This window comes from Merops nubicus, unplaced genomic scaffold, assembly GCF_000691845.1.
Source record: "Merops nubicus isolate BGI_N331 unplaced genomic scaffold, ASM69184v1 scaffold9074, whole genome shotgun sequence".
Classification (NCBI taxonomy): Eukaryota; Metazoa; Chordata; class Aves; order Coraciiformes; family Meropidae; genus Merops; species Merops nubicus.
In genome coordinates, this window is record NW_008602256.1 from 84,279 (window position 1) to 108,801 (window position 24,523).

Below are 24,523 nucleotides of genomic sequence, written 5' to 3' on the forward strand. Positions count from 1 at the left end.
TTCCTGTCCAGTAGTCTGTGAATTCACTGGCTGCTTTTAATGACACTTGGCAGAGTGTTAGGGAATTTTAGAACTTTAAGTCCATAAGAAACTATGGAAATTAGTAGTTAGCAGAGAAATTCTCCTAGTGCCCATACTGAAGCTAGTGTGGTGTGTGCTCACCCTTTATTAGATGCCAAAGAATTCATATGGAGAAACATCTCACGACTGTCGCAGTTGTGTGATGTTTGAGCCTTACCAAACACCAGCTTGAGTTAAAGTATGTATTTTGTGCAATATTGAATCTTTTTGGATTATGGGAAACATAATTCAAAGTTTGATAAAATGCGTTTTGTGTTCACTCCTGCTAGTAAGGTTAATTATCAGTATTATTAATGTTTGATAAATTTTTCAAATCCTTTTCAGGCAGCTGTGGTTTGTTGGGATTTTTTCTTTGCATTTAGTTTGCATTTTTTAGCATCTTAAAGACAGAATCACTAAATGGTATGGCTTGGAAGTCACCTCTGGGGATCATCTAGCCCAACACCTCTACTAAAGCAGGCTCATCTAGAGCAGATTGCACAGGAAGGTGTTGAGGCAGGTTTTGAAAGTCTCCAGAGAAGGACACTCCACAGCTTCTCTGGGCTCCCTGTTCCAGTGCTCTGTAACCCTCACAGTAAAGTTTTTCCTTACATGCAGATGGAACTCCCTGTGTTCTAGTTTGTGTCCATTGCACCTTGTCCTGTCACTCAGCGCCACTGAAAAGAGGCTGGCCCCATCCTCTTGACACCTGTCCTTCAGATATGATTTATAAATATGGATAAGATGCCCTCTCAGATGTCATTAAAGACATCTCTTCTGGATCCACCTAGCTCTAGTGATCCAGAACTGGTCCAGCTTCTGTTAGGTTTTTGGCCAGATATATTGGTCTCTGCTGATCTAGTGAAGTGACTGTTAGTACATACATTTCCTGGACTACTCAATAAAAGCTAGATGACTCCTGTAATCACTGGAGATCCTGGCTAGGGGTGATCTAGAAGAACTAGAGAGGGTGAAATCTTTCAAGTCATTCAGTCTTTTTACTCAGATACCATCTTTTCCACTGGGAGTGCCCAAGAGTAATCATGCATCTGTTCTGGACACTGCATTTCCTAAAATTCCAAGCACAGTCCTGCATACATGTTTGCAATGTTTTGAACACCAGATTCTGTGTACCATCTTGCCCATGATCAGTTGTAGTTCAGAGGTGGGCATAGAGATGGTTGTGCTCTAGGATGCTGAAAATGTGTGTTTGCTGTGCCCTGATCAGTCACGTTGGTGGCATTGGATGTAGTTGATTCTACCACTCTGCAGGAAGTTTTGTGGTATAGATACTCTGGCAGGAATTATGTTTTGCTGGGCTTCTAAAAGCTTCTGACCCATCTACCACCTTCGGTGAGTATCTTCAAAAAGACAAACCTGCATTTTGGATCCCAGATCAAGGGAGGTGCCTGCAGTACAGAAGATTTGGAGGCTTAGTGAGAAATACTGTATGATATAGGGCCATCTCTTGGCTAGCTTTAGGCCGTTGCTTGATCTTCATGCATTATCACTGAAGAGATACATGGAAGTGCTTAGCGTACTTGTTAAGGCAAGTGTACCTATAAGGCAGGAGTCTTAAGCTCTCTCATTTGCTTTCTAGAAGCTTCCTGTTTCTGTTAAACAGAATACAAACTCTGAGCTACCTTTTTAAATTTGGGCTGCCACTTTGTAAACACTGAGACAGCCTTTGTTTTGCAGGGTAGCATAAGGGATGTAGTTCAAAAGAGTGGATTTAATCAGAAAGCAAACATGGTAATAGTTTGAAACAAGTGTGAGCAGACTTGTCAGATGAAAAGCTATTTAAGATAATGTTATCGTGGTAATTGCAACATAAACCAAGTCGCATGTCTGATAATATCTGTTGGGGTCTCTTAGAGAGTGTTTGATAATCCATTTTATGTCTTACTCAGGTTCAACAGAGTTAGTGTTCGTAACCCATGTTATAGATCCATGCCACTTCTATATTCGGAGATACTCACAGAAGAAAGAAGCAGGAGTTTTGGCGAAGAAACTGAAAAACTTTTGTTGTAGTAAGAGTTCATCTCTCTTGCCTTCAGATATTTTGGAGCTAGGTAAATAAATAATTGCTAAAGGTCTACATTAGCTTAATATACTATCTTGCAGTATGTCCTCCTTAGTATCGCTTCCTCTTTTTCTCCCTCACCCCATTTACATTTGTCAAGAACATAGTAAAGCAATCTTTATATGTTCAGGAACCTACAATTAATGCTTTTTGGACAATATTGTACACATTATTTGGTAACACAGACTTTTATTAAATCATATAAATGAGAACGGTAGAAGTAAAAACGACTGCAGTTCTTCTCAACCTCAACAAATTTAGTGCTTAGAGTAACCAGCAGGAGAACGACCTTGCTGTAAACTTAATGTTTTCCAGCACTAGGTGGTAATTGTTAACTGGTAGTTTTTTGAGTGTACTAATTTTAATGATGAGCCTAGTTCGTCTTTTACGTCAGTAAAACAGCTTTCTCTCACACAAGCAAGATTCCCTTCGAGTGGACAGATGATTGTTTTAGTCCACTCACTACATGGAAAACATTCTAGAAGTAAATGTGAAAGACAGTAATACATTACTAGACAGTAATACATTACTAGAATACTACAGTTATTCTCTGGCCCACATGGACAATATTACTTTTAGAAGGTGTTCAGAAAACTGATTAACAGTATATAATATCTATCAACTTCAGTGTTTTTTTGCTACTTCTAGTATACTAAGATGTGTAGAAAGTTTGCCAGAAATTACTTCTTAATACAAGCCAAACACCTTCTGTTTGCCCTACAGATATTGCGTAAGTGAATGTTGGGAGAAAACTTTTGGTGGCCATCAAGGCAAGGTTTTTAATATCCTTGTGTCTTTATTTTAGCAGTAGCACTTTTACTGCCTGTGTGGAAGGTAGGCAATAATGGAACATTATGCAGAACTGTGATAATACTTCCAGTGTGAAATACCTAGAAATACTTAATTTAGTTGGGTTTGTTTTTTTGTTTTTTTTTTTTTATTTGCTTCCATACAGGTGCTGGAACTTTTATTAAGAATAAGGAAACTGGAATGTGGTGCCGTGGAACTATCACTGAACTAATTCCCCTCAAAACTAAAAATAACAGGAAGCCTTATGGTCCAATAAGATACAAAGTTTGTGATATTGCACTGCTGGAAGTATTCATGATTGATTTTGGGAGCTCTGTAGTTCTAACTCTCTCAGGGTATGTTTACAGAGAGACATTTTTGTCTGCAGTTGTACTTGACTGTTGTTACTTGAGGATCTCTACTAAGAAACAAGCCCTCTATAAGCTTCACACAAGCAGATAACCAGATACACAGATGATACATATTCTGTATGTACGTATTTCCTACAGAAAAAGTGGCAGTGTAAGTACATGACTGTCAAAGCCTTCATGCATTAAAATGTTTAACTTAGACTTGCATTGCAAAGAGAGAACATGTGAGTCCTCAATGTTTAAAAAAAAGAAAAGCATTACAGTGAGACCTTGTAATTACATTTCAATGACGTTGCATGCCGATTATTGCAGTAATGATGCAATAATTCTATTTTTTAAAGTCTGAGGTTTGGCTTTGGGGTTTTTTTGGTGGGTTTTTTTGTGTTTGGGTTTTTTTTTCCTTTTAAGCTACTACTGCTTTTATTCCTGTTGCTGATAGATGTATTCCCACTGAAAGGCCTGAACCTGCTACTCTGCAAACTATTGAAACGGATGACATTTGTTTGTTTGTAAGGAAGCCTGATCAGAATATGGAGGCAGAACTTGCAGCTGTTCCTCCTTTAGCAGTACGGTGTTCATTGAAGGATGTTGTTCCTAAAAATGCTGTAAGTAAAAGCTGTTTGTACTAATTCAGAAGATTTTTTTCTCTTCCTAGGATTTATATTAAAGAACTTGAATAGGTAACTTAAAATTACCTTATCCCAGTATAAATAAAAGGAAGCTCAAGAGGAGTACAGGGTATATTTTCCTTAAACTAAAAAAAAGTTACATCATCTCTTATAAAAAAGACATTGCATTCGTTGGAAAGGAAACACAGACTTACAGCAGACTGTTCTAAAAAGCCTCTGTGTTTACAAATACATATTTCAGACTTAAATCTCACTACTCTTACTCTAGACATGTTCTTTTGCCAAATTTAAAAACAAACTAACTAATTGATATTCTTATCTCATGGCTGTCTGTTAACTCTGTGCAAGTAGTAACTTTCAAAAATCATCCAAGCAGGGAACAAATGGCTTCAGAATTTTTAAGAGAATCTTTCCAGGGATTGGCCTTTGTTACTTAAAATTTTTGCCACATATTGAAAAGTGCTATTTGTTCTCTTCCAGTGTAACAAATAAAGTACTGTCAGCCTTTATTCCTGTAGAAAAAGGGCATATTGCAGCATTATTTTCTTCAATATTCACTTATTTATTAGGCTTTCTTTATTTTTGCCGTGTTCACACAGGATAGAACTATGTCCAGTGCAGCTGTGCATTTCTGACAGTATAACTGCTGATTGGTTTGGGGTTTTTTTTACTAGGCTGATGCTGTCCCAAATAGCTTTAATAGGAAAGATCTGGGACAATTTTCAAAGGGGTGGGTAAAATGCTTTCCATATATATACTGTCATTTTTTTCACACCTAAACCCACAAGTTTGCAGTATCAAATGAGAAGTGCATTAACTTGATCAAAAAGAAATAAATTCAGACAGGCTTTTTCAAGGTAGATAAAATGTTCAGAAGGATGTTGTGGTGATGAGGAATGTGTAAATTGGCCAAACTACGTTTTACTTTTGTATGCAAACACAAATAGGTAAGAATAAACTTAGAAACAAATTGAGAGAGGAGAAATGAAAGAGCATATCACAATTCTGGTTTATCAGAACAATCAGAGGAGGTGAAACTTTGAATTGTTAAAAAAAACATGGTGGAAACTGCAGCCCTTTCAGCAGTCTCAGTTGTATGCAGTTAAAAGCTTACAAATCCATCATAGAAGAATGCTGTCCAGTGCTGTCCTGGCTATGGACTAGAGGATGTAACAGTGTGTTCAGTATTTCCTCTGTTCAGATGTGTCTGTGCTCCTTTTTCTCTTTCTCTTTCTTTCTCTTCCCCTTTCCCTTTCCCCTTCCCCTATCCCTTTTTTCCTTTCCTATCTCTATTTTTATTTTTGATTTAACATTCTTTGATACCTTAAGTAACTTTTCCTTTCTTCCTAACACAGAGTGAAGGTTGGGAAGAGGAAGCAAAGACAAAGTTTTCAGGAATGGTAGAGAATAAAGTTGTTTTAATGACAATATTTAGAGAAGAAGATGGTGTTCTCATTGTGGATTTGAAAAAATCTCCATTTAGTAAAATAAGCAGTAACATGCCAGTGTCTGTCAAGGATGCATTAGTTTATTTAGACTTGGCAAGGTATGTGTTTTCCTCTAGTTTATGCTCTTAGCCATAAATTATAATGGCATAACACTTTTAAAGTGAAGTTTACCAAGCAAGTCATTTTTGCAGTGTTTGATACATTAACGTGTGGTGTATTAATCTTCAGCCATATCTGTTGATATCCTCTTTCCACCGTCAGTAGTAAGCACTGTGGCATACAGCCCTGCTTTGGCTAGGGTGGAGTGAGTTTCCAGCAGAAGCTGGGAGGGGGTGAGGGACAGACAGCCAGACCAGCCCCTGGGTTGTTCTGTACCGTGCTGACGTGATGCCCGCGGCAGAAGGGCCGAGGGTGGGCTGGGCCCATGCCACCATCTGTCTGTGTATCACTTGCTTTAGATATTGTTTTGTTACTGTTATTACTGTTGTGTATTGCTCCTTTTGTGTTATATTGTTTTCATGTTGACCCACCGGGTTTTGTCGTTTCTGTCCCTTTTCTCCTTCCTGTTCAGGGTGTGGTGTGGGTGAGCGAGTGCCGACTTGGTGCCCAGCTCCCAGCTGAGTCTAAACCATGACACATCCTCATTTGCACTAGTCAGGACTTTATTTAATTGACTTCATTTTCAAAAATTACAAAATTTAACTTTTTCTGTACAAGTTTTAAATAGGAAAGGGGTGAAAGGACAAGTCCTTCGTGTCTGCCACAGACGGAGAAACATACAGAAATCCGTCTTGTGTCTGATTTGGCTGATAGGCAGTGACAGGCTAGTCAGCAGGTCTGACCCAGCCACGTGGCGTGATGCAGCACAGTAAATGGGAGAAACAGCTTCATGTTGGTGTTAGGACAGAGGAGAACTGCTTTGGAGGAAGCAGTGGAAGAGGCAGGAGGAGACAGAGAGCAACATGACCATTTCGCTGTTTGGGAACATGGGTACGGCATGCAAATCTGTAGGAAATAATAGTTCATTTTGCTACACACAGAGAAAGGTCTTTACTTATATTGGATATATATATTTTATTTATAGTTGTATTAGTGAGATCAGTAGGAGAGAATTTTTTTACTGCACCTGTATTCCTTAGTTAATTGCTTTTTCTTGTAAATCAGGAAAAGGAAATCTAAAAAAAAATTACTTTGTCAATGTAGTGGATTTTAGCTTTTTTTTTTTTTTTTCAATTTAAATGTAGGCTACTGCATCCCAGATAAAATCTTCTTAGGGGCAACTTGACGTATTTCATTCTTCATATGTTGCATTTGTGATATAAGAGAGAACTGGCTGCACCAACTGCAAGAAAGGAAGTTCAAGCTATTCCTACAAACATGAATCAAGTTATTTTTATAAGACCATTTTGCATTTTTTATGGGAAACTTGACATTTGAAGATAAAAGGATTCCTTCTCAGTTAATTTTGACAGAATTTATTCAGAATTTCATTTTGTTTACCTCAGGTTTAGATCACAGCTTCCCAGTCAGTTAGAAAATAATACCATCTTCCACTATAGTCCACCTAAGATTCCACAAGAAAAAGAAGAAGTGTTTGTCATAGTTTGTCACATTAATAGTCCGAATGATTTCTATCTCCAGTTGGTAAGTTTAGAAATAAGGTCTATTTAAATAAAACTCTGAACAGACATGTTAATGTTGAGCCACTTGTAGTCCACGTTAAATAAGCTACATTTTCCGTAACTTCTGTCACTTGTTACCAGTTTTTGGATTCCTACAAGTAATAGATGAGATTAATTCCTAAAATCCTAGATTAGTTCCAGTAATTCTTAGAATTACAGAAAGTTAGCTTTTTTTTTTTTTGTCAGTTTTGTTACACATGGCTAATATCTACGTGAGTCTGTAGTGTTCTTCTGTTTGGAGTGCTGACTGAACAGGGCAATATTCAAGAACATTTAGGCGCTTTAATTTGCATTCCATATTCATAACAACTGTGTAATTTGAAGAGGGGAAGACTAGGAAGTACACTACTAGGAAAAATGTCCCTTGAAAGAGCAAAAATGCCATTAATACTGTTTTTTTTTAAATAATGTTTGCTGTATATGTATATTTTGTTCTTACTATTTTAGAGAGATAGCTTGGATTCTTTAGCTCTTTCAAAGAAAATTCTGGAGGTATATAAACATGAGCATGGGAACTTGGAAGTTGTCTGCCCAGTTGAAGGCCAAGCCTGTATTGCAAAGCAGGAAGATGGGAATTGGTACAGAGCAAAGATTATAGGTGAGGTATTGGTTCTTCTATTCCAGTGCTGGGTTGCAAAATCAGATCATCTAGATCAGATTCACTCACTGGATATGAATAATAACAAACAGCCATTATTTTTACTAGGCTTTCTAACAGATAGGTTCATAAAGCCAGTAGTACTAATTCATGTTATGTTCTTTTTCTATTAATGGAGTGATTTACGCATTTTGGTTGTTTTTTTTTTTTTTTTAAATTAAGAGAAAGGGTATATTTAATCTTCTATATATTACTGAAATTCTATTCTGTAATTATTTTCATTAATATTTTGCTTACTATTACACATTGCACTACAAGTTTGTCTATTACAGGCAGTCTCTGAGTGTAACTAGTGTGGATTAATAATTATCCACAGTAATTCCAAAGGGGATGGGGTCTGTACTTGTGCTGATCTCTGTGTTGCCTGTATGCTTATGTCTATTTGGCATGCATTTACTGGACCAGTGTCTCATAAAGTGATTAAATGGAAGGGGACTGAAATGCTAACTCCTGTCTGTTAGGAACCTGAAAGAGCTGGCTCTTAAAGAGTGTAGGCTTTGAATTGAGTTACAGAGCATTTGAAAACGTGTCGTTTTATGCTTATATGGTGTAAATGTGGATTTTGCTCTGAAATTCCAGTTCTTTAACCTGTATCAGATACTCAATTTTATTTGAATAACTTGGGTTGTTTTTCTTGAAGGGCTGCCAAGTGATCAAGAAGTTATGGTAAGATATGTTGACTTCGGCAACATTGCTCACTTACCTCTTAAAGACATATGCAGAGTAAAAAAAGAGTTTCTGAGCTTCCCAGAAAAGGTAAATTGGTGCTTGCCTGAATTAAATACTCAAAATTAATAGCATCTCAGTGGGTGGAAGGGGAAAGAGAGGCTTGTAGGGATTCTGAAGTAAATAAAATGTCACGCAATTTCTTTTTCACATGGATTTATGATCTAACGTATTTGATATGTTTTGGGTACACATTGAAAACTCTTAAATTCTTTAATATCAGTCAGTTCTAAACAAAATCTAATGTTACCTTGCAGTGAGGAGCTGTATATGCATTCTGTGGGTGTTTAATTCAGATACCTTCTTTCACTCCATAGTGAGGAGCTGTATATGCATTCTGTGGGTGTTTAATTCAGATACCTTCTTTCACTCCATAGTAAGCTGAAAACGGTTTTAAATTTCATTTTCAAACGATAATCTAATAATAGTCCTTTAAAAAATATATATTTTGTTTGGTTTATGGCATTTAAAGTTTGCTGTTTTCCAAACTTTAGCTGTTGGCAGGAGTTGCCACCTTGTGACAAGGTGTGAAAACTGAATGGGAAAGGAAATGGCAAAGTATTTCTTTTGAATAACAAATACACAGAAGCAGAAAAAAAAATCTGTTTTCTTCAGCTCTTTTGTTTGATAGTACTAGTTGCCAACCCTAATTATGCTACACTTTGAAACTTCGTATGTTGGTAGGGCTTTTTTAACCAGTTGTAGGCACCAGAAATAGTGATCGTTTTAACCGAGTTTGGCCATCATCTTTTACTGAAAGCAAGGTTTATTTGATTATATTTTGAGCATATGTTTCTTGGGAAAGTTTCAGCCAAAGTAATTGAGCCTTTTTTGTCAGCAAGGGAGAGGAAATACTCTGAAAACGGCAAAAAGTTCTTGCAGTTGCAATGCCTTCATGCTGCAGATCAAAGCGGCTAATGAAGAAGGGTACTGGGATTTTTGATGCATATTACCCCATCATTCCAGCTGATTGCTTTTTACTGACCAAATAAAAATCCTCGGAAAGATCTGTTAAAGAGTTTGTCAGCTCTTGAGCACCTACTACTAGGCCTCCTCACTTTGAACATAAAGGAGAAGAGGCTAAAGAGTTTTGGATACAGATGGGTATATGACCACTAGAGAATGGTGTAAAAAAACTTGAACCCATCAGTTACTCACAAATTTCAACGTTCTTATACCATATATAGGTTAGGGTGAAACCCTCTGCTAACTTGAAGTCTGCGTAAGAAGCAGTGAGCTCCTGTTGCTATTAGTTGTAATGAGAGTAATAGATCGACAGACTTGAGTCTGCTTGTGTGTTGCTATGGTTTCAAATATTTTCTATTTTAAAAAAAAACACTAATTTTTAAAGATTTTAAATTCTTTGAAACATGAGCGAACACAAGATTGCAAAATCAAACATTCAGAAGTTAAGAATATCAGAAGTGAGGTTGCTTCTACAGCCCTATCCTGTTGCATGTAGTCATTGGTAAGTCTTCACACATGATCAAATATTGCATTGCCTCAAATATAACTTGGTTATTTTAGATATTTGAATTAAGCAGTTACAAGGGAAGCTGGACTTTCTTCAGCCTGTTAATACAGTTTGCAGGCATTTTGATGGATTCAGGTTGTGCAGAAGTCTTGGCCAAGATGGGAATGAGCAGTGCTTGATGTAGTGTTGGTTTTGTCATCTGCAGCAGCCCTTTCTCTTCACAGTTATTTAACCTGTCAGTCTTATTTTCACTTTCCTGACTGCCTGTGTCCTAAGAAGATTTGCACAAAACATTCTTATTTCTATTACCTTTAGAAATATTGTTATTCCTATTACCTTTATTTCCTTTCTTCCCTTTTTCCTCTACCTGTATTACTCTTCTCTCCTCCAGTGTACCAAACGAGGAGGAAACAGTAACATTCACAGTTAATCTAAAACTGAGCCATAGTAGGGGTAGCCTCCAACATTGGCAGTAAGGATGGCTAAGCAAAAAATCTTTTATTCAGAGTATTTACTCTCTTCTGATTCCTTGTGTGTTTCTTTTTTTATGTCTCCTAACCAATACTTATAAAAAATCTGACAGGAATTTTCTGACCTAGGTAATGTGGTGTCTCTGTGTTCAGTCCTTCAGACTTCTACAATGGTATAATCATGTCTTAGATGAGTCTGGGTTATTACATCATAAGCAAAACAGGATGAAGGCTTTCCTCATGACTCTCTGCAGTAATCTTTCGTGATCCCTGCACCAATTTTATTGTAAGGGAAGGCAAGAAATAATAGCAAGAATGTATCAGAATTTGAGGTTCAGGTGCCAGCAGGAGGGGCAGGGTTCGTCTTTAATGGAGCCATATAGTGGTAGTGTGGAACCAGAAGCCAAGGTCACTCTGTCTTACTGTCCTGCATCAGTGCAGAGCAAAGGCTGTTGTTTGGCTGTAATGAAGTGGTCTTGATATGTGATGGTAGATACATGACTTGAGTTATTCTTCAGGCAATCGGGTGCAGGCTGGCTTATATTGAGCCTTTTAAAGGGGGAAATGAGTGGAAGAGAGAAGCCAAGGAAAGATTTGAAGAAATGACTGAAGATAAACTTCTGCTGTGTTCAGTTGTTGGTAAGCTATTAAGTGTATTAACTTACATTTAAACATTGCTGAATTAACTCAAATGTAGAAGCGTGAACTTTCATATCTTAAATAGCGATTATTTGAAATGCTTATGCTAATACTTGCAATAGGTAGCCTGGATATACCTAAACATGAACCAGTCGGATGAGACATAGCAGATACACCTTCTGACAGAAGCTCTGTTCATGTCTTTTCTGATGGACCACACCAGCATTAAGTGACATAAGTATCCTGGTTCATTAAGATGGGCTTGTTTTCAAAAGAACTAGCTATCCTTGAGTCTTCCTGACTTTAGTAGTAGCTGGAATGTGGTCGCTGCTGCTCTAAAACGTCACCAAAAAAAATGATAACTCATATATGCCTTAGCAGAATTTTTCTCAATACCATTTGTTGCTAATATGCAGTAGGTATTTTTCAGCAGCTGTGGAATGGTGGTTTGGAACCCATCTAATAAATGAAATTACATGTAGCAGTTAGTTTCTTTGTACAAAAATATTTTGTATTTATAGGTAAAATTAACTTATTTTAAGTTAATTTTACAGATATGTGCAAAGCTAAGCCTCTACATATTGTTGATGTTCAGAATCAATTATTTTATAAATCAAATGTAATTTTACAATTATAGTGCCGTTTGCCATGCCTTCAAAGCCATAAGTATTTTTTATACTGTCATTGATGGCCACTAATTATGTTTATATTATTCATTCACAGAAATATTAAATAATAACATCTTATCTGTTGAACTCTTTGACCTTTCTGCTCTTCATGGAAGAAGCTTTAGTATTAACTGCCAGCTAGTAGAAGACGACCTAGCATCTTATGTATCTGGGTAAATACACTGTGCATAACCTAAAGTATTTGGAAGTACTGAATTTGTGTAACGGAATATCACTTCTGTGTGCTTAACCTGCACCTAAAGTAGGTAATCTCTTTGGAAGGTCTGTTATTAGAAAACAAATACTCAGATAACCAGCTATGACAGCGGTGGACAGAAAAGTTGGGAAGCCTGGTGGAGGAGATAGGGCTAATAAGGAGATCACACTGCTTCGTTTAATTTTTTTTTTAATCTTTTTAGAAAGATAATCCATAGGCTGTATTAATGGAAGAGTATTTATTGATTTTCATTGTTTTTGAATACTGATGAAAATAAATATTAATATATTGTTTTATAGAAAGCTTTGATCCCAAAGGTAATTCCTGAATTTACTTTTATCAGGAGGAAACAAGTACATGGATTTTCATCTCCTGGCTCAGAAAAATAACTAAATCCTAGTAATGCTTTTCTTGTACTGCTCACAACTTTTAATCAGATTTTTTTTAAGTTAAGCAGCTTTATTTAAATGTAACAGCTGAACTGTTTTGTCTCCGTCACTAGGGTATTTTGTTGTATTGCAGCTATACTTAGACGCCTGCTTGTGGCCTAGAACTAAGTGTGTGTATTACTTTAGTGTAAGTTGCTGTGTAACAGTGTTAGCTTTGCTAATGTGCATGTTTTGTTCACTCGCTCACTTCCCCTTTAATTGGGATGGGGAGAAAATAAAAGGAATGGGAGCAAGAAAACTCATGGGTTAAAATACAGACAGGGAAATCGCTTACAAAGTACTGTTGTGGGCAAAACAGACTTAATTTAACATAATTATTAATTAGCGTAAGTACTTAATTACACATTCAGGGATTGAGACACAAAAGAGAAACATTTTTAGCACCTGCCCTTCCCCTTTCCCAGGCTCAAGTTTGCTGGAAGCACCTCTCCTGCCCCTCCTACACCAGGTTACAGTCAGTCCTTTCAGTGAGGCGTGAGCAGTGCAGGGGGTTGGGGTCAGGACACAGCGATTTCTCCCAGCTGCTCCTTCCTTCTTGCTCTTTTCCCGTGCTCCAGCATGGCCCTCCACTGGCCTCAGTCCCTAGACGAGTGTGCCTCTTCCCCCACAAAATGCCTTCAACCCTTCTGACCTTGGTGTTCCCTATGTTATTATTTGTCTCTTCCCTTATCTCTCTCCCTGGTGTTTTCTGCTCATCATTAAATTAGAGGTGCCACCAGCTTTACTGAAGGGCTCATCCATGTTCTGTGAGCATCTGCTGCAGAGACAGCTGAAATGAGCCATGTCCCCCATGGGGGAGCACCTGGCCTCTCCTCTCTCAGGTCACCTCTGCAGCCCCTCTCCCAACATATCTTCTACTTGGAATGATGTTTCCAGTTGCAGGGAGGAGGAAGAGGCAAGGGAATTGTTCTAGGGGTAACTTCGAGGGTTTTGGATTTGCTTTGTTTTCCAGTGCATGTAAGTCTCTAGCCCTCCAGAGCTCTAACGTCACTTTTTTCTCACTGTATTTGCCATTTGTGAAGATTAGTGTCTGCAAAAAAGCAAGAGACTACTGAATAATTTAAACCTACTTTAGGTCATTTAGAATCATATTTGGCTTATGATTACCCTTCAATATTTAATGCTGTTGAGGGATACCCAGGCCAGCTCTAAACTAGTATAAGGCGGTGTAAGCAGGAGAACACAGCACTCCATTTGAAGCTGGCTTGCTGACAAGCAAGTCACCTTACACTTGCATTGGGATAGGAATTAGTCCATAGGGAATTCCAGGAAGAAACCTTGGAATCTGAATTTCATCCCAAATTGATTTCTTTTTCTGGTGCATATGCAGTGATAATGCTTCACTGGAGTTAATAGAGAAAGGGCTGTCTAAACATATAACATGTATTTCACTTGAGGCAACCCTATGTTGCAGCTTACCTCTGTCCATTTCATAGTTCACAGTAGTAGTATGCAAGGAAAGCACGTTTATGAGCTGTGGTTTTCGTTTCTTCCCTGGTTCTGCAGGTTAGCAGCTTTACCCCAAAGTTTCCTGCATCAGGAACCACTTGCATGGCAGTATGTAGTGGATGGCACAGTACATTACAGGATTTCTCTCAGACAGAGCAGTTTGTTTCCTTCTTGTGGAAGGAGAGACAAGTGGTAGATCTCTGAAAACAAAAAAGTTTTTCACTAGAGGCCCAGGAATTACCAGCAGCTAAACTCATGCCTGCTGTCTCATTCAGTCTTGATGTTTACAAGAAGCCAGTTCTTTTGCATTAAAAGGGTTTGTTTTATTTTCAAGATGCAATCTCTTATGTCTGTAGTTGGCACGATTCACACAGACTTTAAGCTGGGCTGTGGCTCAAAATAGCTACCAGCCAACTCTTGATTGCTGTTGGGCTTTATTCCATCTAGTTCACAGTTTTAAAAAGTTTTCAGCAAGCTATTTGTCATGACCGTAGATCATTCAGTGCTCTACTTAGGAAAGTGCTAGGACCAGTTGTGTTGCGTTTGCATCCTCAGGGAATGCTAGAAAGGTAAATGTTTCACTAGTGTTAGTATTATTTACTTCTGAAAAGAGTATTTACACATCTTAGATGTTTAATGTTTCAGCTTTAACTCTGAGGCAGCATTCATTTCCAGAACCCTGATACTAGTAGTTTGATGTCTTTTAAAGACAGACAAAACCGTGAATGCTCAGCAGCCCATTTGTGTCAGGCTTGCGTTTCTGCTGGCAGCCTATATTGCATAGTGCTTTCATCTGTCAGTAGAATGTGCAAGGATACCTTCTGAAGGAGAATAAAAATAAATTATTACTGTTTCAGACGTAGCATTTAGAAATACTTTTGTCTTTCATTGGGATTTTTTTCTGCTTTTCAGATTTATTATTCTTCACTCTTCTTCATGTTGAATGATTCCTGTCATGTTGAACTGTGATTACAGAGCTCTTTTTCACTTTGTTTAGAATGTATTTAAATTTTCCATTCTAATTACTTTATGCTCTTCACAGGTACACTGCAAATACTGCAGTAAGGCCCAGTGAAGTGTGGGATGTTCCTCTAGAAGAAGTCCCTGAAACCTCAGAAACTTTATATCTTACAGACATGGAATCTGTGGGTGGACATTTCAGATCACTTTTTAAAAAAGAGCTACAAGCGAAAATTAGTCATGTTGTATCTCCTAGTAAAATTTTTATACAATGGCTGTCATCAAAATGTATGCTCAAAAGGTAATAAAATGCAAAGAACTTTTCTCAAGGCAGTCTTATTAGAATCTGGTGAAGTATAGTTAAAATAAATTGATGAGGGTTTGGCCCTGAGTACTCTTTTGAATGCTGTTGACTTACCTTACTTTGTTGAGGAAAGTATAGGAACAGAAGACAGATTGGCATTATGTTGGCTTTTTTTAAAATATTTGTGATTCTTAATTAGGTACATGTTTAACTCCTTTTTCAGAACAGCTTTAATATAGTAAATACCAGGGTCTGGTAAATGCAACACTGTCCAGAAAGACTAAATCCTTCTGCTTCTTTTCTGCTTCCCATTCCGTCATTAGAAGTCTTGTGAAATAATAAGGGTATCCTAAGTCACAGAAATTCAGTCAAGTTACTTCTTTCAACATGATTCTAAGCTGGATTTAGGAAGGTTTGAAGGCAATTTCTAGACAGTGTATCAGCCTTCCTTTGGTAGATATTTAGGTAACATTTAGGTATTAGTGTGTACTCTTTGAAGAGAGGGTACTAGAAATACCATTGCTTAGTGCAGGTTGCTTGTTTTCTGCCTCTTATTTCTCCTTTCGTTCATCTTTTGACTTTCTTGCGCATAGCTACCTAGGGTCTCATCGAATCAATCGTGACTCTAAATGAGTACCACACTCTCAAGTTGTCAAGAGAAAATAGTGGATCTTTCACATAGTGCTGTACAGAAGGGTCAGGAGTGCTCAAATTTGTTCTGTTGTTTAAGAAAACATGATCATTCTACAGAATTTTAATCAAATTGCATGTGTTTCAAAGCTCCAATACTTATGTGTCTGTTAAACAGTTACTAAAACTTCACTGTATGCTAGTTAAGGACTAATTGACCAAATAAACCCTTTATTCACTGGCTAAAACTTTACCACTAGAAAAGTGTTTTTTTCCAATGTTAGTTTACAGGAGAAGATGGATGCCATCTACAAAGGATCCCAGCCACAGTCTGTGAAGTGGGAAAGCAATATGCACTGTGCTGTTTACATACATGAATTGAAAGAGTGGCAAAGAGGTCAGATAAGCAGGATTATCTCTGAAACAAGTGTAGAGGTAAGCCTCTTATCATAAGAGGGTTCATACTTTTATTTCTAAAGTTCATAAGCATTCGTTGATCAAACTAATGTCAGATGTTTTCTTCTTACTTCTGTGCTAATGATTTCTCATGCATGGTATTTTCTTTCTGCTTTTGATGAGAGTTGGAGTTATGTTGTACATCACTGCAAATAAAATTGCTGTCTCCTCAATGCTCAGATGCCTTTAGGAAGGAGTCTGGTAGTTGAGGAAGGCTTGCGTAAACACATACAAAATGAACCTCGCTATGCTTTGCAACTCGGCACAGATCGCCAGGCTGTAGCCTAGCAGCTTAGCTTAGATTCCAGAAGCTGTGTGAACCTGAGGATCATATTAATTCAAACTAGAAGATGGAGACAGTTGAACTAAGTGGAACGCCACAGGAACACATGTAGATGTGCTGTTGCTTGAACCCCCAGCTGATGGTGGTACACCATGCCATGTGGGCATAACATTTCCCACAGTAACTTCTCACACAGTGCTGCTTTAAATATGGATTTTACTGCACTCACTAAGGAGCATCAGAAGAGGCATTTTGTGACTAGATAACTACCTGCTTCAAAAGTAAGAGTAGCTTTTTAATCATACAGATAATCCAAGACTGGATTACCATTGATACCATCATCAGATTATGCCTGTGGGTATTGTTAGTAGGAAGCAGAAGTGGGACTTTTTGTGCTTCCGATTTGTGACTTTCTAAGGCTAAGAGCCCTCAAACAGAGATTTAACTGCGTAAAAATAAGAAGCAAGGCTTGGAGGTGAGCTGTTTCAGCATTTCAAGATCTACAGATTTAAATGCACCAATTGAAGCACAGGAAAATAAATTTTCTTTTTCAAATAACAGCCTCTGTAAAGACTTTCGATCCCCCTTGAGCATATTTTTGTGTTTTGACCTCTTTGTACGCTGTTGTAGTCATTCATGTTGTGTGATGAGGTACTTCAGTGCAAAGGCCATTAATTGAATCCTGGTAATGTTTATCTGAATTTTGTTCAGCTATACAGGCATGCTTTGAATTGTCATTCATTACAGATAACACTAAGAGGGTTTTTTGTCTGTTTCATTGTGTTTCTTTTCTGAACAGGTAATACTTTACGATTCTGGAGCTGAAAAAACAGTGGATATCAGCTGTCTAAGAAACCTTGAGGAAAATCTGAAGATAATTAGGACATTAGCAATAGAGTGTTTCTTGACAGATATAAGGTAGCCTTTCCCTTAAGAAGCCTAATAATTACGTACTTAATACTTCCCTGGGTTAGCACCAATCATCTGAGATTTGCTTTTTGAATGAAAAAGAAATGGGATGGTGGCTGTGATTTCTTTTACAGGACTTTTTCTTCTGAGGGTTATGTTACATACCGGTGAAGCAGAAACTGTGCTATAGAAAGAAAGAATATTTAAAGGATGGATTACAAAATACTAGACAGATGATAGAGCTTTTCTTATTTCCGTGAATGCTTTTTTTCTGGGCTCAGAATTTGAGATTAATCCAGTCTCACAGAAATGTACAGGAAGTCTCTCTTTTCCAAACTGTAGTCTCCTGTGCATTTGTTTGTGTGCCATCTATACTGTGAAGAAAAAAATCATGTTCATAATACTAATTTTCTGAAGGAATATAAATAGCCTAATTTAGAGATGCAGCATGGATTTTCCTTTGTTCTGTTAACACAGGTGTCATACTTCTCAAACTCATGATCCTTCTCATTTTGAAGTTATGGGGTTTATATTTTTGAAGTCTTCCTGGCATGCAGATCCAGAGACGATTAACCATTTCTTTTTACTCTTGACTGGAATGGAGATTGCCTTTTTTTCCTGAAGTTCAAGTAGCTTTGAAAAAAAAACAATATCACAGTAAAAGGAACAGTTTGTATTGAAGTTCAGGAGGTGCCAACTTCTCTTGCAGTAAAGGAGATTATAATTTTTTCTGTTAGACCAACAGGTGGAAGCATGCAGTGGACAGCAACAGCATGTGAATGTTTGTCCTATTACCTAACTGGGGCACAAGTAAAAGTTATCATACAGGTTTGTAATCAAAAACAAAGGTATCTGTAAAATTTCTTCAGGTTGTCTGTTAATTTAATTGTTTTCTGAATATTTTCACTTTTCACAAAGTCCTGAGTAGGAGCTTGCTTAGATTGCTGTTTGCTGTAGGGGAAAAGATGGTTTTAGTTATTTCTGCTTTACTTTTGTTACTCACTGGAGCATTAGAAACAGTTTGGATACCCAGTGTGGAAAGAACACATTCTAAGATATTTTTAGTTACTGAAGCATAATATTTATAACTTTGGGATCAGTGGATGCTGACAAATTTTACAGACATATGAGCAAGATGTTCATGTTCTTGGTGATAATTATTTCAGTAGCTACTGTATTAGTTTTCAAGCCTCAGAATCTGAAGATTGACTCTGAAGCTGTATGAACATCATCAGTAATAGATTTCTTCCACTGGTAAAAAATATGGAAATAGTGAGAATTTGATTTGTTTACTGTCTTGTGGCAGCTGCCAGTGAGTTTTTATAGTGTGTCTGGAAATACAGGCACTGATGAGCAAAGTTACTTACAAGTGGGTTTAAAGCTCCTGCTGGAGGAGTGTTTTGCAGTTCATTCTAGAAGCTAAGGGAAAATAGCTAAGCTACTTCCTGTGTTAAGAAAGAATAAACAAGGATTTATTGTTAATTTTTTTAATGTCATGATTAGAACAATTGGTAAAATGGTGGGTACATAGTCCCACAAATAAACGTGCCTTCTGCTGAGGGCTTTGGTTGTTCAACAACATCCAATTGGCAGTCAGTACCAGTAAAATGAAGAGTAGACCAGTAGTTTTGAGGAAGTGCATATTGTAATCTGTTGTCTAGCTCTCTCCTTTTTTCCAGGAAAGTGATGTGGCTCGTGTGTTGCCTGTGAAAATTCTTTGCAAAGATGAAACAGGAAAACTGTTTGATATTTCAGAACACCTTATTAAAAATGGTTTGGCTTTTAGAAACAGAAGGTTTGTGCACTTTTAAATTCTTTCCTTCTTTCATATTCACACTGTGATAAGCTAATCAATAAAACAAAAATTTTGGGTTGTCCTCTGCAGCATATGTAGCAACAGAACTTCTTCAGTGAAATTATTTCAGTATAACATTATTAATTATATCCATTGCATGTTTTGGTTCTCTATGGTGATAGATTAGATGTTAGGCAGTATCTTACAAGCATTTGCCATCTTTTTGCATTTGTTTTTTTTTTACTTCTGTTGTTTCATTCTTTTGCACTTTTGAAGTTCTTTGTCAGTTAGTATGTCAGTAATTATTTGATTTTAATTTGCCAGAACTGATAATGCTGATGTGGCTTGCTCAGTCTCCAAGGAGCATCTTAAAGTAGATTTAGAGCAGGAGGACACACAACTGGATGGTCGTAGCTCAGAAACTGCATGTGCAACAAGCAGCGCTGCTCCAGATGAAAACCTGACCTTTCCACAGACTGAACAAACATCATGCAAAACATATAAGTCACTTCTTCATTCAGGAATGGATGAAATATATAAATTCCCTGTTATACCCGAAGAGAAAATTTTTCAAGCTGTAGTAAGTTTCGTTGGACCTGACGGAACTATTTATATAATACCAAAATCACTTGGTAAGATCCCATAGAAGTAAACACATTAGTGTTTATTGAGTCCGAGAGCTCTGGTATATCACAATGTACCAGATACATGTCCGGGTGTACATGTTCTGTACCAGAACACGGTTCTGGAAGACTCTTGTTGGGGAGGATTGTTGTTGGGGGGGGAATGAGGCATTTGGCATGGGGGGCAAGGGGTGCGTGCCCATCCACCCTCTGCTCTGCAGCGGTGGGAGGGACCCAGCAGCTCTGTGGCAGAGCAAACCCACCCAACCCAGCACTCCCAGACACCAGAAACCGGGTGCCAGGGTGGTCACATCATGTGCCTCTCTTCTCCAGACAGCATTGGGCAAAGCAGCAAGTGCCATATTCTGTGGTGCTGAGCTTGTGATACATTTTACTAATAACAACGAAAGATACAGTTGTAAAGGGTCTTGGTGTTTAGCCTGGTTCTCAGATGTTACTGGGTATCTTTTCCCTTCAGTGCGAACTTGGTACCCAGTTTCCTTGGGCTCTTTATTTGTATTGTGATAAATTCTGTATCTCTTAATATTTTGTGTTTGTGCTTTCTGAAAGAGGTATATTTTCATGTGATAGATGCAGTGTCAGCCTTCAGTACCATCATAATATATTGTGCGTTAGAGAAGTGTTTCCATGTGAGAATATTAATTTATTTTTTCTTTTACTGTACAAGTCCATTTAATTTCTAGATCATGTGATCAAATTTGAAACTCACAGTACAGCAACCCCACTGCCCAAGACTGTATTCTTGTCATTGTTGCTGTAGACTGCACCCATAGCAGAAGAGGGTCTTCTGGACTCCTGTTCTGTGTTGTTTCATGGTGTCCTACCACTGTCTTTGGAAATCTGCTGTATTGTTTATGGAGAGGCTCTTGCATTAGTACTGCTAAGGTGTCAGCTCCAAAATTTGTAGACCCTTCTCTGAGATTAGAATCCAGAATTACTAATGGCTTCACAATTGGAAATCCAGTTTATTTTTGTTTTAAATAGTAATTTGTTTGGATATACTAGACATTGAACATATATGTTTTATCAGTGTTGGAAAATGTTTTTTTGGAGTAGCACATGTATTTTATGTTTATAAATGTCTTCATCATGATTGAAATAATGTACACTAATAATAGACTATTTTTAAATTATTTTTTTTTATTATTCCTTCCATCCCCCCAGAAATTGAACTAAAGAAACTGATGACTGAAATACAAAGCAAGTTCAGATGCCTGAGTCTTCTGGAACCCTACTGCTGGAAAAAAGGAGAAGCTTGTGTTGTGAGAGCACCAGATACCATGTGGTATCGAGGTAAAGTTGTAGGAGTCGGTGGTGGTACTTTCCAGGTAAGTTTGATTGGGGGGAGGGTGGGGAGGGGTTATATGAACATGTGCACATGTATGTTCAAAAATAAGAAGGGAAATAATCTAATCTTCTAAAATAAATTCATGGTAACACCTTTTTTTCATTCAGCTGACCTGACTGTCCTGATGCTCATTCTGCTTACAAGTGTGATAACTGTCCTGATTTTTACGTGTTTTAAAGATTAATTCTGTCCACTCATTTTAGTTGCCACTATTTTTCCCATAGTTTTCCTGGTGATGATAAATGTTCTTAAGTAAAATCTACCCTTGATCACCTGTAAGTAACCCTTTTTTAGGTTTTTGGTTCTTATGTTTTTAACATACATGGAATGCTTTGAAAATACTTAGGTTTAGCTTCCTCTGTCCTACCCACACACAAAAAGTAGCAGATGAAGGCTGTTTGCTTTGAATTCTTTCTGCTGCACAGGTACAGGGCTACTCTTATTCACAGTTAATCATAGAGGCTGCAGAGCACAGTAAAGTTTCCCTGGAGCCTTCACCAGGGAGAAGGAACACACAACTTTCTGAGTTGAACAACCACAACTTTCAGAGCATGTCCACATAGGAGGGGTGCTCCAGGCCCCTGGTCATCTTTGTGGCGCTCCTCTGTACCCAGTCCAACAGATCCACGTCCTTCTTGTGCTGGGGGCTCCAGAACTGGACATAGTACTCCAGGTGGGGTCTCAGGAAAGAGGAGTAGAGGGGAAGAATCGTCTCCCTGGACCTGCTGGCCAGTCTTCTTTCAATGCAGCCCAGGATATGATTTGCTTTGTGGGCTGCACTCAGACTTTGTTGGCCCATGTTGAACTTTTCATCAACCAGCTCCCCGCAAGTCTTTCTCCTCAGGACTGTTTTCAGTCCATACTCCACCCAGCCTGTATTTGTGCCCAGTGCATTGGCCCAACCCAGGTCCAGGACCTTGGCAGATACTTGGCCTTGTTGAACTTCATGGTACTGGCATGGGCCCACCTCTCAAGCCTATCAAGGTCCCTCTGGATGGCATCCCTTCTCTCCAGTGTCTCGACCACACCACACAGCTTGATGTTCTCCACAAACTTGCTGAGAGTGCACTCAACCCCACTGTCCATGACACCAACAAAAATGTTCAACAGCACCAGTCCCAGGACTGAACCCTGAGAAGCACCACTCATCACTGCTCTTCACTTGGACATCAAGCTGTTGCCTGCAGCTCTTTGAGTGTGGCCATCCAGCCAGCTCCTTATCCACTGAGTAGTCCATCTGTCAAACCTGTGTCTCTGAAATTTAGAGTCTGCTCATGCTTTTTGAATGCAGATTTACAAGTCTGACGCGTAGCTGGGGTTGTTCAGTCGGGAGAAGAGGAGGCTCCAGGGTGACCTTATAGCAACCTTATAATAATAGCTGAGAAGGGCCTATAAGAAAGCAGGGGAGGGACTATTCACAAGGGTTTGTAGTGGCAGGGGGGGGGGGAAAGGGGTCAAGAGAGAAAAGGGGAGATTTAGGATTTAGGCTAGACATTAGGAAAAAGTTCTTCCATATGAGGGTGATGGATCCCTGGAATAGGTTGCCCAGACAGGTGGTGGACACCCCATCCCTGGGGACATTCAAGATCAGGCTGGATGAGGCTCTGAGTAGCTTGATCTGTTTGGAGACATCCCTGCTTATGGTGAGGGGGTCGGTCTAGATGTCCTTTGGAGGTCCCTTCCAGCCCAGACATTTTGTGCTCCTATTTTCACAATTTTTTTTTTCTTTCCCTTTTGTCTGCTGTAATTCATTACAAAAAAAGGTAGAATCTCTTGCAAGACAAGTTTAGAAACTGAACTTCTGATCTGCCATGACAGTGTTTAAATCCTTTCCTTCATTTCCACTTTGTCACATCACCTAATTATCAGCATACCATTTATATTTTTCCTCCAGAAAAGTGAATGTTGTAAATGAACACTTTCTGATATTAAACTTGATTGAATTATTTCAGGAAAGCTTTTCTTTTCACATAGGTACAGTACATAGACCTTGGTTGCATAGAGAGGATTCTTCCTTGTCATCTGTTTCCAACTACATTGTATACTGGTATTCCTCCATTCTGCATACCATGCCAGCTCTATAAGACAGCACCCGTGAGTAATGATAAATCTGGGACACTGTAGTAGGTGGTTACTCAGGCTGATACACTATGTAGTCATACGAAGGTTGAGACTATTTGCTGGTGTTTTTTTCTTGCCTACAAGGATTGAAAGCTGATGAGGATCATTTCAGCAAGGCAGTCTTTTTGTCAGGAACTGCCAAATTGCATTATGAAATGACCACAATTCAAAAGCAGCTGTCATTGGAATTAAATCTTTGTGAGACAGGACACTGCAGTAGTTGGCAGTATGATAGTCTGAAGTGATAGTTCATTTGGCAACAGCAGCAAGAAGTAAGGCCTGGATTTCTTAATGCAAAATGACCAGAAAATTGTAAATCTTCAAACCCTGCAAAGTGTTTCTATCATTCTGAACTTAGCTGTGTGAAAAACAATCTGCTATGCTGAACAAGTGAATTGTTTAAGAGGTCTTTGTTAGTAAGTGATACATAAATATCTTTGTGAATCATAGAATCATTTAGCTGTGAAGTGACCTTAAGATCCTCGAGTCCAGCTGTTAATCCAGCACTGCCAGGTCGTATCATCGCATCTTACTCAAATTTGAGTGGTGCATTTAGTAAATATGACTACTGAAATGACTACCTTACTTTTAAACTTAGTTTTCAAGAAAACTGTTTTGTTGCTGGAAGCAGTTCAAATGATAGATACGTGTTGGGAAGCAAGGAGATACTGCAGGGAATAGGAGAATTATTTAAAATATCTTGTGTTTTCTGCTAAGTTGTCTTTGAGTTTAATTCTGTACCTTTGGGTTTTGCTTCATCTAATTGTGCACACACACATTATTGTGTACACAGTGAAAGTTGGACTGGGCAAGTAGCATCTCTTTCTGAGCCACTTCAGTGTCTGAAAGTTGCTGCTCAGCTTTGTCACGCAGTAGTTTTGAGTGTACCAAAGAACAGATAATGTTGAAACCCTTCTAGAAGACAGATCAAATTAGTGTGTGTGTGTGTGTTCTCAAGTAAGTTTTTAGATGGTATTCATGTATTTTCATCTTACTACATTAAGAACAGTAAGAGCATTACTTGTCAGCATCTTAATGTTGGGGGGGTTTCTTGCTTTTCACCAAATAGATCGGAAATTTGTGGCAGCAGGATGCAGTAGATTGCCTTCAACATCTCCTTATAAATGAAGAGGTTGAAATACATGTTCAGGTAACTTAATTTATTCGTAGATGTGGAATAAGGCTTACTTTTGTTCCTCTGGGGTTTTATTTCTTTTAACTTGCACTAAGAATAGCAGGTGAAGGAGTATAGCGGTAAATA

General features: G+C 38.2%; 1 protein-coding gene across 1 annotated transcript in view; it reads left to right on the top strand.

The window, feature by feature from the left end:
- RNF17 (ring finger protein 17) overlaps positions 1-24,523 on the top strand; it is a 50,100-nt gene that overhangs the window by 16,186 nt on the left and 9,391 nt on the right. The window contains exons 13-30 of the mRNA XM_008938290.1: positions 1,971-2,132; positions 3,099-3,288; positions 3,743-3,908; positions 5,288-5,478; positions 6,886-7,024; positions 7,510-7,660; positions 8,361-8,476; positions 10,909-11,029; positions 11,753-11,870; positions 14,855-15,073; positions 15,991-16,141; positions 17,245-17,363; positions 18,092-18,182; positions 19,034-19,149; positions 19,474-19,781; positions 20,958-21,121; positions 23,116-23,235; positions 24,332-24,412. Of these exons, the coding sequence (XP_008936538.1) occupies positions 1,971-2,132; positions 3,099-3,288; positions 3,743-3,908; positions 5,288-5,478; positions 6,886-7,024; positions 7,510-7,660; positions 8,361-8,476; positions 10,909-11,029; positions 11,753-11,870; positions 14,855-15,073; positions 15,991-16,141; positions 17,245-17,363; positions 18,092-18,182; positions 19,034-19,149; positions 19,474-19,781; positions 20,958-21,121; positions 23,116-23,235; positions 24,332-24,412 (2,723 nt within the window). The remainder of the gene's footprint in view (positions 1-1,970; positions 2,133-3,098; positions 3,289-3,742; positions 3,909-5,287; positions 5,479-6,885; positions 7,025-7,509; positions 7,661-8,360; positions 8,477-10,908; positions 11,030-11,752; positions 11,871-14,854; positions 15,074-15,990; positions 16,142-17,244; positions 17,364-18,091; positions 18,183-19,033; positions 19,150-19,473; positions 19,782-20,957; positions 21,122-23,115; positions 23,236-24,331; positions 24,413-24,523) is intronic.